Raw genomic sequence first — 19,997 nt, 5'->3', positions numbered from 1 at the left:
TAGTGGTTCTGCCAAGCATGCACCACTTCAGAACCAACCCCGTCTGCTGGCCTCAAAGGCAGCCTGCAGCTTGCCTGTGGGTCAGTCCCTGATTGGGTCAATCCTAACTGGGATCAATCAGACACAAAGGCTTGGTGGCTAGAAGATCTGGGACAGAAGGCCATGAGACTTCAAGTTTCATGTGAAAAGACAGGTCTGATGCATTAGACTAGGTGAATAATTCAGGATAAGTAAACTGAAATTAAACTGCCTTAATTTTTTTGATTGGTCTTTTTTTTTGGGAAAGTGAAATAAACAAGCGCAAGCAACAGTAAGAGATGCAGTAAGAGATTTTTGCTCCAAAACCCAAATTGGCAATTGATCGATTTATTACTTTAATTTTGACCAATATGTGTTACCAGTTTATGACATAAATAATGTGAGGCAGGTTGGTGCACTTGCTGTATTTGAATGCGGCTGCAATGTATATCAAAATGTTGATGCATGTAGCAATTTACTTGTTTTCATATTTTCTAAGTAGACAACTAATTTTTCATTTACAAATCTAAAATACCAGTTTGGCCCATTAAACAGCAAATGCAGATGTTTTTTTATGTAGTGCTTTGGCTAACAGAAAGTACTAGAAAAGTGCTAGTGTGTTCACTTACCCCATAAAGTGTGAGCTTGGGTTAAAAAAAAAAAAACTAATAAAAATTTGTTAAAAAATTTGTCCATCAGCCAATATGGCTGCGAAGAAATCAGAATCAGAAGTGGCCAAAAAATTATCGGTGCACCCCTATTAAACAGACGCATATATGTCTTTTCTGTTTTATACAACATTTTAAAAATATTACATTAATCATCAAAACAATTACGTTTATATGATAAATAAATTATATTCAAAACAAGTTAAACAACTCTTTCACAAATGTTGTCCCTCCTCCGAAAACATATACATTTTATGTGATACACACAATCTTAGGAGTGGGCTTGACATTTACAAGAACGACGCTGAATTATGATTAATACCACCTTACAGAAATAAAACTGCAATGTTTCCCACACATAGTCTATATTTGGGCTTCTCCAAGTATACTTTGTCCTATTTTAACAATTTCCAAAACATTTTATACACAGCACCAGCTGATCAGCTGCTGGTGTTTCAAAATTTGGTTCAATGCTCTTATCTTACTCTTATTACTTATATTATGAAACTGCAAAATATACACAACTTATTGCCCCCCTCCAGGCTTATTTCATACCCATGGGAAACACTGAAGTGTGTTATACATCAGTTGCTATTCTTTTCAAACCTCTTTGTATTCAAAATGACTACAAATATACATATGGATATACAGCATTTTGGAACTGAATATCATAGTATGATATCCTGTCAAAGTTACGGCAGATTTTAAGATTATTATATTGAGCTACTGCGGATTACATATTTAATGTTTCCTTTTATTTACCTTTACCTTATTTATCTGTGTTATTTTCTTCTAAAATTTTAGTTTTATCACTTAATTGTAAAGCACTTTGAGTTGCTACTTGTATAAAAGTATGCTCTGTACATTTATTGTTATTATTATCACTATTGTTATACTAGTGACTGTTAGTGGTGCTAATTTTTCATCTCATGTTTCTTTCCTAGGGATGGAGAGGGTATTCAGACAGTTGCTGTTGATTCTTTGTTGAGGGTGACTTCTCTCCGATTCCCTCGCAGGAACACACACGGTTATGTAACCCCAATTCATTTCACCGGCTCCCTTCAGCCAATCAGAGCAGCCGCTCTGCAGCAACCAGGACGGGACCAGGAGGTTGCCTAGCGACGGCCCAGTTGACCCCCGCCAGCATTCTGTGTGTGCTCTTTCTATCTCTCTCTGCCTGCACAGACCCCTCCCCCCTCCGTCTCCCTTTCCTCTCTCTCTCTCTCTCTCTCTCTCTCTCTCTCTTTCTCTCTCTCTCTCTCAGCGCAGCATCAGTTTTAAACACAGGCTGAGGGGCTCCTAATCACAGCCTTGGCATACACGCAGGGCACTAAAAGCCACAGAGCTCAAATGCTAATCCATCAAACCATCTAACCATGACTGCAGATACTGACTTCAGATCAAATAAACATAAACATGAATAATGTGCCATTTGCAGGGTCACTGCTACAGCCTTTTATGATGAATCATCTGATTCATGAGAAAGACATAGCACGGAGCTCAACTGGGGCTGTAGGTTACGTCAGGTCAAAGCCCTCCAACCACAGACAAGCTGATAGCATAGAATGTACTGACTCTGTAATAAAACAGAGCACACACCATTCTAAACTGATGCCATTTGTTTAATCCCATTAAACCCCGGCTTATGAAGCAATTTGTTCACAGGAATATTGTTGATTTAACCCTTCTGTCTATGCAGGGTTGTGTTTGTTCATTACACTGATATTCTTTTTGAGTATTCGGAAGCTTCATTTCTTGTTAACACTTTAGAATAGTAGATTCCTGACCATCTTCATAGTTAAGGCTGTTACACACCAAACATGGTGTGAATAAATGACATTAAATGTGAAATATTCAGATACAATTTTGGCATCAAACTTATACCCACCGGATGTGAATCTTTTGAAATTTTGCTGTGTTGTTCGTTCCATGACAAAAACACAAAAAAGGCCTTTTCTCCTCACAAAATGGACAAACAGTCCCATTGGGCAGGCTAGTTTCCATATAGCAAAAATAGCACGGAGAGCTTCATCACCTTATTCAGGAGCTGAAATTTTATGAGCTTCCACATTCAACTCGGATGTCCATATTATAGTTTGAGCTGATTTTGGAGATGCTAACACCAACCATGACAAAGCAGAAGTCAAACTAATTCTTTTTAATGTTTGTCAAAAGGTTCTAGTTGCTGGGACACAGCCAATCCACTTGTGTGACTGTTGCCAACCACAGAGACGATCGTGATTGGTCAGTGAGTTCATGTTGCCTGCTAAAGTTTTCAAAAGTCGAACAGAAGGTGAATAAAATAATGATGCATTTTATCATCCCAGCTAAGGTTTAAAGGCTTATTTATCACTGTTCGAAACAAAACATTTTATCATAAAACCAGAAAAATGAGGGAGACAATAATGAGGGACATAATTTTAGGCTATAAAAAATCATCCAATCTCTAGATAATCTCAGCTAAAGGCTGAACGCCCTTCAATTCCACCTTTCAAGTCACTTTTTTCTTTAAAGGATGGGAGAAAGGAAAGTTACTGAAAGACATTAAAATGGCAAACACTGTTTAAACAAAGAGAAATTACCAAAAACACACTAATTTATTTGTCTATAGTTTTGACATTGAATTGAAGAAGCTGACTGCATCCTCGCTCGCATGTTTACCCACGGTGGAGCTGAGGGACAAAGATAACAGCCTTTAATATACAAAAATTTAGTTTACAACTTTAAAATAACTTCCTGATTTGTCATTCTGAGTGAGATTTGTGTTTGTCTATCAAAGATTTTTTTTTACTCGTAATAGAACTGAACTTGGACCGCTGCAATGGAATATGAATTTAGCTAACGTTATTTATTCAGTAAATAAGCGAAACAGACAATGATAATAAATTACTAAACAAAGACTTTCAAATATTTATATCTTGAAATGTGTCATTGCTGCTATGTAGGTACGCAAAAATACAGTCAGACTTATCTCTCTCCTCTCTTCTCACAGCATCTTTGCAACATAAAATAGGGATATATAAAAGTATAACCATTTGTTACAAAAAAAGAGTATTTTTAATTAAAAAAACAGCTGACATGAATGAACAAACTTAAAATTATAGCTAATTATGAAGTGTAAATATTATTGTTTTCAAGGGTAGTATTGAGAGTACTCACTCGGAAACACCAACAAGTTTTCAAAGCCTGTAAAATACAGAGGCTAGCCCTACGTCCATGCTATCAGTATGGAGCCTTATTATTCATCTCTCAGAGGCATTTCTTTCCTCACCTGGACCGCTGCTCTCTTCTTCTTGGGACTGGATGATATTAGTGGGCGGAGCCTAGGAAAGTGCAGAGAGAGAGTGTTATTAATCATTAGTTTTCTCACACTACAATAAGCTATTGTACTGTACAGGGAAACTTCCATCTGCAGGTTACATTTGATTCAGCTTAAATCCACACCAATGTTTTTGTTACATTCTGCGTCACAGATAATGCTAGAACCTTTTTCAGTCACATAGCTTGCAGATGCACACACCCTCGCAGAGAGATAATGCTACCACTGTGGCTCTGAAACATCCCACAGAAACGAATAATGCAGGCAGAAATTTCCAAATTCCATCCCACTTCCAGAGTGAATGCATAAAATAAGCAGAGCCGCAGTGGATTCGGTTTCCCATGACCGGCCTCATAGTCCTCTTAAAAAACTGCGCCAAGCATCCTGTCTCATCCCTGGGCTCCTCCCGCACTGCAGATTATTTAAGCATAGCTAAAGCACTTTGTTCAGCCCGAGAGCCGCACCACTGGGTGAAAAGACGCCCTGTGGCACTGATGAAATGCTTAGCTTACATCTGCCAGCAATCGGATTTGAACATCAAACGCCCCACACTATTTAAGGCTAATATTAAAGAGACTCGTTTGAAAAGTTAATTAGTCTTGAGGGGGAAGGGAAAGGAACGGAAGAAACGACAGAACGTTCTGGAAAAAAATGACCTTGATGCGTGTCCGTGCTGGTCCTGTGTGAGTAGAGACGAGTGACTGAGAGAAGAACTGAAGAGGCTGCCTAAATGTTCAGGGTGACCTTAGCACTAGTATAGAAATGTAGATGCTAGTTCTAAAGAAGTAGTCTTCACTTCAGCGTTGAGTGCTCTGAAGCTGTGGACATTAACAATGGGATGAATCATCCATCAATCATCCATTATCATAAACTTTAAAGACATAAACATTCAGACAAAAAACTATAATACAGTAAAATCATTAAATGCATGGGTGTTTTTCCAACTGTGTGTACATATCACAAACTGTGCTACCAAACATTAACATGGACATTCATTTGTTGCACAGAAAACTGCAGTGATTTTTTTAACTGTCATTACTGAAATTCAAATACAGGACTAATAATTTTATATCATTTATAATAATAATTAATAATAATTAAAGGAACAGAGGGAAAGTAATGCTTAAAAAATACTTCTTAAATCAGAGAACATCCTTCATTTAAGTTCCTTTCAAAACAGGCATGTTCAAGTTAGATATAAGAGAATCCTCTTGCACAACGAAGGGGAATGTCAAAGGAAAACAAGTGAAAAAAACTTTTTTTTCCTTTTTCAAAATCAGAGTTATCAAATTATTAAAGGTTACCCAGAAAATGGGACTCCAAACAACTGTGTGAGATCTGGTAGACCACCAATGTTTTATCAATAATTTTCTGTGTTATATATGTTTTTAGACAAGTGTGGCCATGACTTGAAAAACAGAGAGGAAATGAGGTAGAGGATTAAGGAAGAGGGTACCTGGACAAATTTCTTATAATCTCTAAATGTCATGCATGAATCTTCACAAGCAAGAAATACACACCAACGCATTCTAGCCCACACACAGTCACACATAATATCTCTCTTTCCTTAATACACTCACATACCGAACCATCCCAGTGTGAGAACTAGAAGCTGGGCAGCGAGTGGGCCTCCCTGGTGAGCCCTCCCTGAGGAATCGGCAGGAGTGCTTTCCTGGCCCGTAAGCGAAAGTGGTGCTAATTAATCAGCTTAAGAAAAAGAGGAGGAGGATGGTGAGGAGCAGAGAGACAGTGCTCGCCACTCTGCTTCGACGTGCCTCATTAGGAATGGCAGCTAGCACCAGCCATCTGCTGGGTGCAAGGTGAGCTAAGCCTTGTCTGCCTTGGCCTGGGCCACCATGTGCACTGCAGCTACTGGTGTGCTGAGCTCTGGCACTGATCCCCACTGTAACACTGGCATTAGGATTACCCAACACATTACTGCAAAACACGATCACCCTCAAGCTCCTTCGTGGAGTGAGAGACGTTTCAGACAGTCTCAGGACCTTCAGCCGGCTGCAACTAATACACTTACAAGCGTGTGTGAGCTACACTGGGCAAATGGCCTCTGGGCAGAATGTGGAGAATATATATTGACCGGCTCTGCTCAGTGGGAGTGAGAAATGTATATAATCTTCTAGTATTGGGCTCAGGAGATAGCCCATGAGCAAGTAAATGGGAGGGCCACACAAAATGCACTGGGCATAATACTGGGGCTGAAAGGCTAAGCGATTGCTTTCAATTATTTTTCCTTGTGACCTTCCATTCCATAGCACAGGGCAGTAACGGGGAATCGATAACAATCCGTCGGAGCTCACTGAGTCATAATGGGACCTGAAAAAGCCTGAGATACAGTGAGAGCATCTGCCAATGCAATCAAACACTGATTACTGTAATTTATCTAGTTTTCAAATTCAATTCTCCAAATGCATCTGCAGCTTCTCAGAATAACCTCAGATGCGGTCAAACAGACGTCTGGCACAATCTCGTTTGTTAATCTTTCATTTTACCAGAACCTGTACTGAGATCACTTTCAAAAAAGGATTTATACCTTTGCCAAGTCAGATAATACAAACACAATTACTCTGCTTGTCACAACTCCCACACTTTGTCTCGATGTCAGTCAATCTAATGCACTATGTATGACAGAACGTCTATGATAACACACTGTGAAACAGATCATGGTCAGATAGCTCTGAGCGCTGGTATCCCTGAAGCAGTTTAGATGGGCTGAATTAAGAGCAGAGCTGCACTGAGATATGGCCATGTGTGGGCAGCTCGGTAAAAACAACCCATTATACTGCAAGTCTTCCTCTATGCGCTTAATAGGGGGAAGTCTACTGCGAAGAGACGTTTGGTCTGGGAGCATCAAGCCTTTACAACAGAGAATGGGTAAGGCGAGAATGGGTCAGTTGTGTGGCACCTTAGGGTGAGGTCCTAAAAGTGGCTGCTGAACTTTGACCTCCACTGCCCGTTTCCACTGTTTTTTTTTTTTTGTTGTTGCAGACAGGGCTAGGCTGGAGCTGACCAAGACTGCATCCCCATGTGGGTTTCCAAAAGCCCCTTCCCTTTGGCTAGGCCACTTACACATCACAGAGACAACCAACAGTGAAATCCCGTCTGCCACCCTAGTCTGGAAGGGTGCTGGCACTTGTAGTTGGATTATGTGTGGGCATTTGTGACTGTGGCATCATAAGGAGTCTCTAATAGGGAGGGTTTGGGTATTTTTCTGGCTTTGCTGATGCAGTAACAGCATTTAAGTTAGGTGTGAATGACAGAGGAGTGTGAAGGACACCTTGGCAACCCGCAGAGTTGGTAAAAGTGGTGCTGTGAAGCACACAAGGCTCATATTACAACGAAAACTTCTTCAGCTGAACACAATTAACTAATGCAAACAATGGACACAAAACTGCATGCTGTGCTTGCATGCTGTATTGCATTCATCAGTTAATTTGCAGGTCAATACTCAGTTCAGTTCAAAGTAAGTCTCTACGGAAAAGACGGGGTTAAATCAATTTTACACATAAAAGACCATAAAGGTCCAATGGCTTAACTTTGCTCATCAAAACCAGGAAGTCCAGCAGGAGGTCTATATGGATCAGCTAAACCCTCCATGTTTATCCCATGTAATGCTTGGGGGCCCTGGCCTTAGTACTACTACATACTACGTACATACTAAAACATCATGCAGCATCTGGCCACTGCTGCCCCCTTACTATACAAGCCTTGGGAGCTTACTAGTGGGCAATAAAAAGAAGCTTACCATATTAAACGATTTTATACACATTATGATAACTGCTTAAGCAATTTTCACAGCAGCTCAAGCTGGGAGGAGAGTGCCAAGCAAATATGAGAAACGTAAAAAAAAATACAACTGTTAGATCTGAGAATACAAGACATGCAACAGCAATGTCTTCACTAATGGAAAATTACAGCAACCAGATGGAGAGCTTGTATTATTCAGTGAGGCAAGTAGTCCATTTTGGGTGTCCAGTCCATGACCTCTCAGTGGGGGTAGCAATGGGGCATCCGCAGAGAGTGCAGCATGCCCCCAGGGCTCGCTGGGACAGGCTGGTGAGGGGGCGTCATCCTGATGCCAGGCTCCACGCCCCCCGGCTGCTTGCTCCCGCCCCAGGACAGATGGTGGATGAGCTGGCTAATGGAGCGAATTCACGCAAGACAAATTTGCCCACTTAACAATCAATCCCCACGCCGCACTGTCATCAATAATTTCCTGGAATCTCCCAGGACTCTTTAACAGGCAATGTCCATTATTAATGTAAACGCTCACATTAGCTTTCCACAGAGACAAGCAGAGAAAAAGCAAAATAACAAAGAAATAAACATCATCACATACTATGTACTTATGTTTGTATATACATACACATGCTAACAGTGTTACAATTTACAGACTTGAACTGCACAGAGAACTTATTAGGCTATTATTTGCATCATGCACTCACAGCAGAACACAGAACACAGAAAGCCTGGTGTTCATTGTAAATTAAACAATAGCTTTCTTCTCCTCCTACTATGTCTGTCTCGAATGTGTCACATCAAACACAAAGTAGACATTAGCATAAATTCACCCAGCCAACACTCTGGTAACATGGGAGCTATATCACAGTTATCATGGAGAAGATTTAAGAAGGGAAATCATACACTTCCTGTAATACCGTCATGTTCTTGTGGGTTTTGTAGCTAGGCAACGTTTTTAAATGGCTCTCGGCATGATCTCATAAAGACTAGCCCAGCCACAGTGGTTTGAGGGGGGGCGCAGTACCCTAGCCAGGCCCGTTCACCAGTCAATAATGAGCATCAATGAAATCTGACAGGGAGAAGTAATATTTCTTTTGAGCCAATATCACATGGCAGCTGGGTTTGTGTAAATACATAAGGGGCGTTGCGGAGTGCTGAGTGGAGGAGAGGAATTAAAATAGCTAACGGTGACACTGCACAGCTGTGGTCCCCCACTCACCAACAAGGAAAGCATTTAGGTGAAGGTAGGGGACCATTCTGAGGGGGGGGAAAGCCATATAACAGATGCTTCTCCCAAATAATAGACTACTCCAACTGTTTGGGAACACCACTGTGATGTCCTGGAAGTCAAATCTATTTAGGCTACATCAAGTGATACTTAGTACCAAGTAACAAGACGTCAGCCACATCTGACCAAGCGTTTCTGAGGGACCTTAGCTGGTGTCCAGACAGCTGGGAGAAGAAAAACAGTATTGAGATCCGTAGCACGCTGCGGGAAGGCTCTTGCAGATAATCTGAGAAGCAGAATACAACGGGATCTCCAGCTCTGCTCAGGACACACCGACTTGGGACATGCAAGAGAGAGCAAGCCAATCCAACCATTGTGTGAAAATATTATACTACTTTTCCATAACCATGGTCAGCTATCCAAAGAAAAAAAGAAAAAAAAGAGTCAAGACCATACTGTACCCTGCTTTGCATTGTAAAGCAAGATTATCTCAACCTTAGAAACAGACACTCTTCTGACACAGATCACTGATCTGAGGCACACTGCACACATACACAGCGAAGGAGAAGAGAGGTTAAAGCGGCAGCTAACCCCGCTAACGCGGACCAGAGGAGGCTCGCTTACACAGCATCCTCTTCCTGGAGGACAAATCCATTACGCATTCAGCTTGCACCCTCAGCTCCGGCACGATGGAAGGAAGATACTGAGAGGAGGCATGCAATCTGACCCCAGAGCAGGCATGCATTAAGGGCCTGGTGGTTTCCACACCTCCCGGTGACAAGACATCTTATCACGCTTCCTGCAGACCACTGAGGAAGCCCCCCAGGGTGTGGGCTTGAGGAGAACGCTTAGCAGGAGGGATCCAGGGCAGAGAAGAAAGAAGTGATTATCCTCTTGCTATCGTCCCCTCTAGCAGTTGAGCAGGGAGGAAGGAGGGGGCTTGCCCTCCACTGTTGTGACTGCGCTGGCCTCATAGCTCTGCACACTCGATTTCATCCCAGAATTCCTTCTGCTTGAAATGGGCTAGCCTGCAGGCCTACGATGCCAGCCTTGTTACACTGACACAGACACAAAGAAAGACGAGTGGCCCTTGCATGGAACAATGGTGCAACAATGGCTTAGAGCAAGACACAAATATACACACAAACCTCACATTATACTCTTAAAAGAACTCAATCACTCACATATTCATAAGCATTTACTGTGGAGGCTGCTAAAAAACATCCTGCCTCTGAGTGAACAAAACAGTGTGTGGGAGTGAGAACGCCCTGAACTGATCGCGCACCACGAATCTGACATGCTGCAGGGCGGCTGCAAAAGGAAGTACCAATTTTCTCCTCATGACTGGCACAGCTTGGTAACAGCTCCAAATGTCACTGTGATGCCCTTTGTCGCATCTGGTCAGAACAACTGTGGGTTTGCAAGCCAAAAAGTAGGAAAGCAGATAGGATCGTACTTGCCACCTCCGCTCACGCTCACGTCAGCGTGTCTACACCTGATCAACATCACCAGGAGACATAAGCCTCTATTAACAAAGCAGGCCTAGTCCGGCTTAGTGAACAAGAGTGTGGGAGAGGGCTCCTACTGAGACAGCTTGAGATGTGCAATGTGAGTCAACTAGCCTTAGCATCTAAACAGCAGATGGAAAAGGAAGGTGAGAAAGTGCACAAGGTTTTCAACAAGGCCCTGGTGGTAATTGTACAGAACAGGCCTTACCTTTGAACCAAGCCTTTTCATCACATTCCATCAGAGGTTGTATTTTCAGTTTAGTACATGTTACAGGAGTAATTCACTGAAAAATACTAAAGTTTGTGAATATTGGTTTGCACTGTACAGATAAATCGTGTTAACTGGTCCCAACATGCCAGCATGCATAATTTTCAATGTCATCTTTTTTGAGTGCATGTCTTTCACACCATTCATTGTACTAAATACAAAATTCTTGCAATGACAATATGTTGTTATTAAGTAACAATTACGTTTTCAAGCCACTGGCTTTATTTATATAAGAATAGTAATGTAGCAGGTGGTGAAGGACCTCACATTCCACTAGTAGTTGTTATTTGATGAACCTGCCAGCAAGGAGGTCACTGGTAACCCTAGGAAACACAACACTTACTCTACAATTCAGTCTTAGGTTCCCCTGAGAGATCTACTGGCTAACAGCAGCATCCAGCTGTTATGCTTCTTCAAAGGATGTGGTTCTCATCAGCAGGAAGTGGCTCCTACCAAAATGCATCCTCCAGACTAGCAGACCACAGCCCACTGATAAATCACATCCTTAAACAATGGAAACCTCCATGTTGTGAAACCTGATCTAAAGCCCTTCAGCTGAGCTTGGGCCAGAGGTTAGGCAGAAGATGACCCTAGGAATAAGCCCTAGCTAATGGTTATGACATGTTAGCATTATGAGCTTAATGGTTAAAAGAACCAGTTTAGATAGTTAAACTGTGGGATGAACTATGCATGGTAAAATTCCAATAAACCCTTAGTGGTCTGTGTGTCTTTTTTCTTCTTGGTAGTTCATGCAAATCTGGACTTTTACCAGCCAATTCTAAGAGGTCTTTTCTGAATATCATCCCTTTCATGCCTGCAAGCATGGTAATGCTTTTTTAAAGGAAGTCCAAACTTTTGGAGACGTAAACTGTCATACTGTTCATTAGGGACTGTCTCTCAACATGACCAGGCTGTGGTGAAACCAACCATCACATACTGGTCTGGTTACTACGGGAGGCGCTGCTGGGACATGGAACTCAATTGACATAAACCATGTGGCATGCTTAACTACTGGTTGCTTTGGTTTCCTTCAAACTAGAAAACCAGTTGCTAGGGCTGGGCCCTCATTCTCTGAAAGCTCTGCCATTATGATGGACGACTAGCCAAACCCATAAAGCTAGATGAGCTATATTGGATGAGCAGCTATAGCCGAGTGGACTACCATAGTGGAATGGTAGGTGGAAACAATGACATTAACTGTGGGAAACTGAGCATTTCCACTGGGAGCAGGAACCCTCAGCAGCATTCTGTGAAACACATCACTCTCCACATAGGTTATTTGTGGCTATGTCTGGTAAAATGAATGTGATGGGCTTCCATTCTTGCGCGCAGCAAGCACACACATTAACGCTCACCTTTGGTCGTCAACCTAGAGCTAATATTTACAAATCACTCTCAGGCCATGTTGTCACTGGTCACGATAAGTGTTACGTACTCATGAACTCCTCAGTTCTGTCCTGAACGTTACAACCCCAAATTATTGCTGTGATTTCCAAGTATGTGGAGGCAATGTAAAATGAGGATCAGACAAAATCACGTAGCATGCCAGGAGGAGACGCGTCTGGCAGGGCTGTCACTCTCTGAGGTATGCGGTAAGAGATCCACAGACAGGCCGTCCTGCCGCACCAAGTTCAGATTTGCACTTCAAAAGCCAAACTCTGTGAGTACTAAAGACTGCAAACCTTTAGGAACATAAGTGAGGAAGTACAGATAAGGAGGGGGAGGAAGACAGGAAAAAGAGAGCAAAGTAAAAGAAACTGCACGGTAATTATCCCCTACTCTTTCTGGAAGAATGCTTTTCCTTCTCTGTTAGTATGGAGGTCATGCAGGGGGCTTGGTTTGGCAGCTGGAGTAGGAGGCTGGCAGTGTTTTTTGTGTGTGGGTGAAGGGTGGAGGAGTTGAGGCACTGTGTCTGCTTGCCTGGAAACACTACCAGAGGGGCTTTGGGGTCACCGTGTTACTAATGTCTTAGGTCAGTATGAAAAACTCTGTAGAAGGGAGATACACAGAAAAAAACACTTGGGTCTTTACAGCAGGTAGATGAATACACCTGCAGAGCGTTAGCACAGAAGCTAATGGAGAGTTAACGTGCACGTGAAGAAAGATGTGCTACTTCAAGCATTTCAAAGTGAGGGTGAGATGATAAAAGCATTAAAAGCTTTTGAATGCTTTCATAATACAGGTCACTTCATTTCTGCAAAAGAACAAACGGTTCCTCACAAAAAGAGACACATACAGAATTCAAAAAGCTTCCAAAAGTCTGATCAGCAATAGAAACTAAGGCGCCAAGGCCAACCTTCCTTCCCATGACAGCTCACCAGAAGTTTTGCCATGGTCCAGCAGGAAGCAGAGGAAACGTTTTCGCTCAATCTGAGCCGTAACTAAGCTTGACTTTATTGTCAAATTTGTTCCAGAGTGCCACCCACCATGATGATTTAATATCCTTCAGTGCTAGAGAGCTAAAACCTTGCAATAGTCAGAGATAAAAAGCAAACACAAATAAATAAACTTGGTATTAAGGTTGCACCCGTATAAAAATTGTGGTCTGATGCCGATTTTATGTATACATCTGGTAATGGTGAGACATAAATATTTATAAATTGTAGAAATGAAAATTAATTTAATCTGGATTTGCATCACACAAAAATAAAACATTTATTTGTAGAGTGTTACAGATGCAGTAAAATTAATAAAACTGGCACAGCAGTACTGAAACTGTCATATCACTATAGGTTACAGTTCAGCGCTGCCCAAATGCTGCTCTGCTGTTCTAGAGCACAATAAATACCAAAATATACAATAAAGCACCAAATATCGATGTGAAGAATTGGTCAAATCTAGTCATCTGCCTGATGCCGCTAAAATGCTGTTAAGCAGTTATTTGCTGATATTGATATGATACTGATATTATTGTGCATCCCTACTGAGTATTGTTGAAATTATTAAATTAAATTAAATTCAACATCAATTCCTGAACCATTCTTTTTTTAACCTCTTCTTCCAAATTATAAACAGATAGTGAGTGGTTCTTAAATCAGAAATGACCCTGATGTTGTAGGAATTGGTTATATTTACTGACCGCAACAGACTGCAGATTGATCAAGAAATGCTGATAACATACATGTGGAATGCTGATAACATGCATGTGGAATGTAATTAGGATAGTCAATCAGCAGTCTAGATTTTGGAACAATCATTGTTATTGGCTCATGGACGCTAAGATTGACTACTTAGGTTTTAAAAATTGTACTGAATGATGTGAAATTTTTCTATATTTGGTTTAAGTAATTCGGTCGGTAGCACAAAAGTATTGCATTTTGATGCCCATCCCTCTGTGTGAGTATGAGAACGTAGAGAAAAAAAGGAATGGTTAATTGCCTAAGCTTCAGAACATGGTGCCTCCACTGGAGCTCACATGCCTGATTCATAATCATTTTGACATGCAATATGAAATTAGTAATTATTATTAACGAAAGGAACGGAACAGAAGAAATCACACAATGAGAAGCCATCTCTCATTGAGCCAGTGAAGAAGTCATGATCTTACGCTCCGTCTGGTGCCGATTCATTACTTCCCTCACAGGGGCATTTTGAGTCCTGTAGGACTATTAATTGAAGAAGGGGTATGCTCTGAGAAAGGACCGCAGGGTGCCAGGTGACAGGGAACAGAAAATCCTGGCACAGAATTGATGACAAGCTTTTTCCTGGTGGAAATGACTTTGAAGGTCAGCCAAAGAAACAGAGGAAAGACAAAATCTTATAGCTGGACAAGGAAAAAGAAGTCCTTCGAGGGCAGTGGACAACCTTTTGATCTTGTCTTTTGTCAGTAGGCACAAAAGAAGTATTATACCACTTGGGACAAAGCCCTGCTACTATAGAAAGGCTGTTTCTGTAGATTTTGAGCACAAGTGTATAAAAGGGGGGAAAACCTCCAGTGCTCACAAGAGCCTTTAGTAGAAATGAACCCCTTGTTCTGTAAAACAGCAGCGACTAAGCGGTTCACCTTATTGAAAAGAAACACTCTTTGTTAATTCTCACCTTTTCCCCATGAGACTAGCAGGCTTGGCCAGGCCGAGATTGCTTTTGTTGGGTTGCTTCTTGCGACGGGTGAGCTTCTTTCGCCCGGTGCCGCTACAGGGAACATCCTCCGCTTGATGAGCCGGGCTGCTGCCTTTGCTGTTGAGATCTCGCAGCACATCATAATTGATTTTACTTGAAATCTTCTTCTGCTCCAGCATCTTTTCTATAGCCTCTCCAGCAGTGCTGGCTCGAATGGGCTCTCGCCTCTTGGACGGCTTCTTGGGCTGTAGAGCCATAAAGATAAAGGATTAGACAAGCTGAGGGGATAAGAATCTGTACTGGCAAAGGCCTACAGAGCCAGCACTTGGGTAGTGTCTCTACACTGCAGACAATACTGAAACTGTCATATCACTTAGGTTATAAAAAAGTGTTAAAACATCTGGAATTACTTTAAAATTTTTTAATCAATTTTGTTATTATTTATATGCAACACCAACTTAAACAATGCAAATTTAAATACTATAAGGTGGACAACACAAGATAGTTTCAGTCAATATTTTGGCATGAACAAGACAATATTTATGAATAAATAATTTACAGTAATCTATTTATAGGAGTCATGAGATGTGACCGTCACTTTTGAAATATAACCTATTGTGTACAGTATTGTTCATTTTTTTTAAACCCACAGTCATTTTAGAATCACTTGTTAAATTTATTAATTAATTATGTATTTTACAGCATTATATTAATGATTTGTGATTACATAAACTTGTAAAATTGCACAGGACTAGTGTATTATACATTTACCTGCCACAATACTGATTTTATATTATTAAAAAATTGATTCCAAACTTTTGAATGCTGGTGTATATATGTTTCATTTATCTCACCTCAGACTAAACATAACTTCCCACATGTTCACTTTGGGATATCTGAGTGGGTTTATGTACCAAAAAAAGCTATAATTAGTTTCTTCATGATCATTTTCTAACCTTCTGTCATTCCAGAGAAATAACAGGATGTTCCTGTTACTGTTTCTTTAACACTGAAACATGTAAATGACCTCTGTTCTGATTGGCTGCCCTTTATTTCTATTAAGCAGTCTATGCTGAAACACTCTTTACAACATCAGTGTGAATGGGTGGGGCTAAATTGCTGTAGGCCAAACAGGTGGAGATAAACGCTTCGGTTATTGTGACACTGCAAAGACACCGAATTCAAAATGGTCTGTTTTTGGCAGTTTAGTTTCTATATTGGGACTGTAGGGACTGGGAATTGTTCATAATTTTTACATACCACATCAAACTCTTTCATTAAAAAAAAAAACAACTTCATAAATGTGATATGAGCCCTTTAACCTTTTGTGTTTCATGACATCATCAGGGCATTGTTTAATACTTTGATTACACTGATTCTTTTATGTATACTGTAAAGCGTGTACATTTTCCCTTCTGGGCTTCCACAAAATTATGTAAGTCTAACAGCTGTCATCGGTAAGATGACAGAATCCCATTAGTAGCCTGTAAAAGCGATTCAGCCCATATGATCATGAGTGATCTTTAAAGGCCATGTTTGTTATGTGCCAGAGTGGAACAAATCCCTGCACAGCAGCACTGCTCTCCACATAGGCTACTGTATCTGCTATCAGGATCAGGTTCTCTGCACCTCATTAGAGGTCTGGCGGCGGGTCTGGCTAATCCGACCTGGCTGAGAGTAGCGGTGCAGATGTCAGAGCAGACAGGTTAAACACAGGCAACACTGTGAGTCTGGGGTGAAACCAGAGGAGTGGTCTGGTTAAAATGGAAAGTATTCAGCCCCCTCTGACCAGCAGCTGCTGTGTGTCTGAGGAACCCAGTGTAAGAGAGGAGCAAAGGCCACCACCTCTGCTCACCGGTGTCACAGATACATACACCCACACTTACTTTCTCTTTATAAATTCCTTGCTCCTTCTCTTTAGCTATTCTCTCCTCTTTTTCTGGAAAGACAGGAAGAAATAAAGTTTAGAGGAATTTCAAGTTAAAGATGTAGCCAGGACAAAATTAATAAAGCAAGAAAATAAACCTTTTTCCAGAATTTAAAGGGGACTTACAACAATTAAAAAACAAAATCTGTGTTCAAACAAAGTCATTTAGAGTGGTTTGAAGTGAAACAGTTCATTGTACAGAAACATACCAACTCAGATTTCACAATGTCAACAATGCTAACAACCACTTTATTCACTCTTGGTACTACTTTGCCTTACAGCACTCTGCATGTGCCTCCCCACCATAAATGGATTTTAAAAAGTACATTTTAAATAAAAACATAACCGCAAATTTATTATACAACAATGTCTCAGGCATCGCATTCATGTATTTCATGTAAAGTTCTGTGAAGTTTTAAGAGGCATTAAAAGGCATTAAACTGATCAGACATCTGGTTCCTATCACTACCACTGTGAACAACTCTGACTCAGCAAGTTTCTCTGAAATGGAGCATTTCACATCAAACCACTGAATGATTTTGTTCAGTTTTGAAAAATCAATGAAATTCCCATTTAAGTAGCCTGCTAGTTTATCTTAAGCAAACAACTTCAGTTCATTTCAGTTTTTTTTTACTGTCCACGCAGCCAATTTGGTTGTTAGCTTGGCTCAACAACAATGACACATCAAACATTCAATACAGGAACAACCCCATCAACTCAATCGTAAAACAATGAAATAGACAGTATAAAAGATATGGCGCAAGATTACCAAGTGTTCACTGTGGTCAGTATAGCATAGTGGGTAACTCTGTCCTCTGTATGATTCCCTGCCTGGGAAAGAACACCTCACTATATCACCTCACTCCTTTTGCAAGACTCGGACCTCTATGTTTGCTTGATTAAACTGTAAGTCACTCTGGATAAGAGTGTCTGCAAAATGCTACGGCGACCAGGCCCCTAAAATCTTTATTGGGCCCTACATATAGACACTGATGCAACTGTACACCCATGACTCATAGAAAGATCCATCTGCTTAGCAACATTCCTCCTCCAACAAGCTTCCACCAACATCCACCAACAGATAGCCCCGATGCCTGTTTATCTCCCTCTTATTTGTTCATTCATGGTAGCCATTCACCATCTACAACATGATATGTTCATTATTTATCATTTTTAAATCTTAAATTAGTAGTCTAACAAACATTTAGTTTACGTTACATGGTAGTGGATGGAGTGGCCTCGAGAGAACAGATTTGTTATGCCACTAGGTGACAGGAATCACCATTTTTTTACCTTCTTATAGACTCCATGGACTGCTACTCAGTAATAATCCTGCTGCATACGATTATTAGCTAAATCTTCCTTCCTAACATTAAAAACATTTAACCTCCTTAAAAGGTACTGTCTCTGGTTACTTTATTTTTTATGACTGCACATCAGATATCAGATTACAACCAGACAAAGGACAAAGGCATAAATAGCTTCCTGCAGCATTTCCATTGGTTAGTCAGATATTGAACATATATGAACTTTGTCATAAATTCTTTCACATTACAATAATTAAAAAAGCTAAACATCTTGACATTTGCCATCAGATCTAAAGATGGAAGCTCAGGAAGCAGCCCACCTTATCAAATGAGTTTTTAAAAACAACAAAACCTTTCTTCTTAGCCTTTTTTAATTTGAGCCTTTTTCCTCCTGGGCCGCTCACCAGCTGGAACGAGAGCCATCAGTGCTGCGAGAGCGAAGCCGTGAGTTAATGAATATGTTAAGCTGCTCTGTCTGTTCTCTTACCTTTCTGCTCCCTCAGATACTCCTCATTCTGCTTCATCCACAGCTCTGTCTTAGCTTGCACCTCCTTCTCATTTAGAATGTACTGCAGAGAGGAGAGCAGTGTTGATAAGGGGCTAATGCTACACAGCTAGAATGTAATATCTCAAATTGTATTCTAATGTGAGCTAATAAGGGATGGAAGATTCAGGCCATGGCTTTTTTGAACTTCACATTACTGCCTAACGAGCTGTAAGAGCTTACAGATACAAGTGGCAAGAGAAAATATGAAATCGCACATTAAGAACATGAACGGCAGACCTTTTCGATCTCGTCCTCATCAATGCCTTCCAGATCAAGCTCGCCGCTATCAGACTTCTCGTCTGCAGACAGGGAAAGAGAATGGCACATACAAATTAAAACACTGAAGAAACATCAAGATTAGCTCTCCTCCTTTGAAGCAGGCTCAGACTTCACCCTTTCGATAAGCCTTAGCAAAAGGTGTCAGTGGGCAGATGACAGATGACATTTATAGGAAGCAGGGAAAAGTTGATTATCTGGTTTTCTGAGTGAGCTTTCCCAGCCAGCCAGAGAACGCCCTGGGGCGTGATTCAACTATTATCGCCCTGCCACACCAGCGGGCAGGTAATGCAGCCCAGCACCTCATTTCTAAATGAAACAGAAGATTATCCCCCGTCTGACTGGAGACCGGAGAGCACCTGAACAAAGCCACAGAATTCCAGTCCTAATTGGAATTCCATTTCAGTGAGGAGCAACACCATTTGAGTGGATTTCTGTCAATAACGCACGCCCCTGCAATCTTTTTGTTGTTTAATTGCCAGTAATAGGCTTAGTGGCGATGCGAAAGGATTTTGCATATTGCTCAAATTTTTTTTTTTCAAATTGTCCTTAAATCCCACCAGTGAGCTACATTAATACATATGTTAAAATCATATATTTAAGCAAATTGCAAAAGATATTTTGTATTGTGTTAATAGTGTGACCTGCTGCACTGCAGACCCATATGAATATGTCTGATGTGTATCACATAAGGAAGGAATATATTAATTTCAATGAGACCAAGGTGAAAAGAGAACCATAAATGAAAAACACATTGCACAAAAATGCAAAGTATACATATAATAATTGGCCTGGGTATATAATTCGTTCAGAATATGACAATAAAACAGAAAATATGGAAACCACTGAATTCAAACATTGTGAATGTCACAAAAAATCACTAATTTCTAGGTAGTATTTCATGTTGAATGATGAAAAAATCAGACTAAACATACAAACCTGTAAATCCACATTTAACCTGTACTTAAACCAAAATGGAGATATTTAATGTTTTACCTCATCAACGTCTTTGTTTTTTTATAAATATATGCCTTTTCCAAAATTCATACCTGCAGCACATTCCAAAAAAAAACTGGATGGGGCAATTTAATACTATTCCCCCATTTCAGTACCAAT

At 40.7% G+C, this 19,997-nt stretch overlaps 1 protein-coding gene across 1 annotated transcript in view; it reads right to left on the bottom strand.

The window, feature by feature from the left end:
- Window positions 1-19,997, bottom strand: part of brf1b (BRF1 RNA polymerase III transcription initiation factor subunit b) — a 78,795-nt gene that overhangs the window by 4,602 nt on the left and 54,196 nt on the right. Inside the window, exons 13-17 of the mRNA XM_036581712.1 lie at window positions 18,843-18,904; window positions 18,546-18,627; window positions 16,711-16,763; window positions 14,804-15,069; window positions 3,958-4,009 (exon numbers count right to left, since the gene is read on the bottom strand). Coding sequence (XP_036437605.1) covers window positions 3,958-4,009; window positions 14,804-15,069; window positions 16,711-16,763; window positions 18,546-18,627; window positions 18,843-18,904 — 515 coding nt within the window. The remainder of the gene's footprint in view (window positions 1-3,957; window positions 4,010-14,803; window positions 15,070-16,710; window positions 16,764-18,545; window positions 18,628-18,842; window positions 18,905-19,997) is intronic.

This window comes from Colossoma macropomum, unplaced genomic scaffold (assembly GCF_904425465.1).
Source record: "Colossoma macropomum unplaced genomic scaffold, Colossoma_macropomum, whole genome shotgun sequence".
Classification (NCBI taxonomy): Eukaryota; Metazoa; Chordata; class Actinopteri; order Characiformes; family Serrasalmidae; genus Colossoma; species Colossoma macropomum.
Note: the sequence above shows the minus strand (reverse complement) of the source record. Positions and strands in the feature narration are given on the sequence as shown.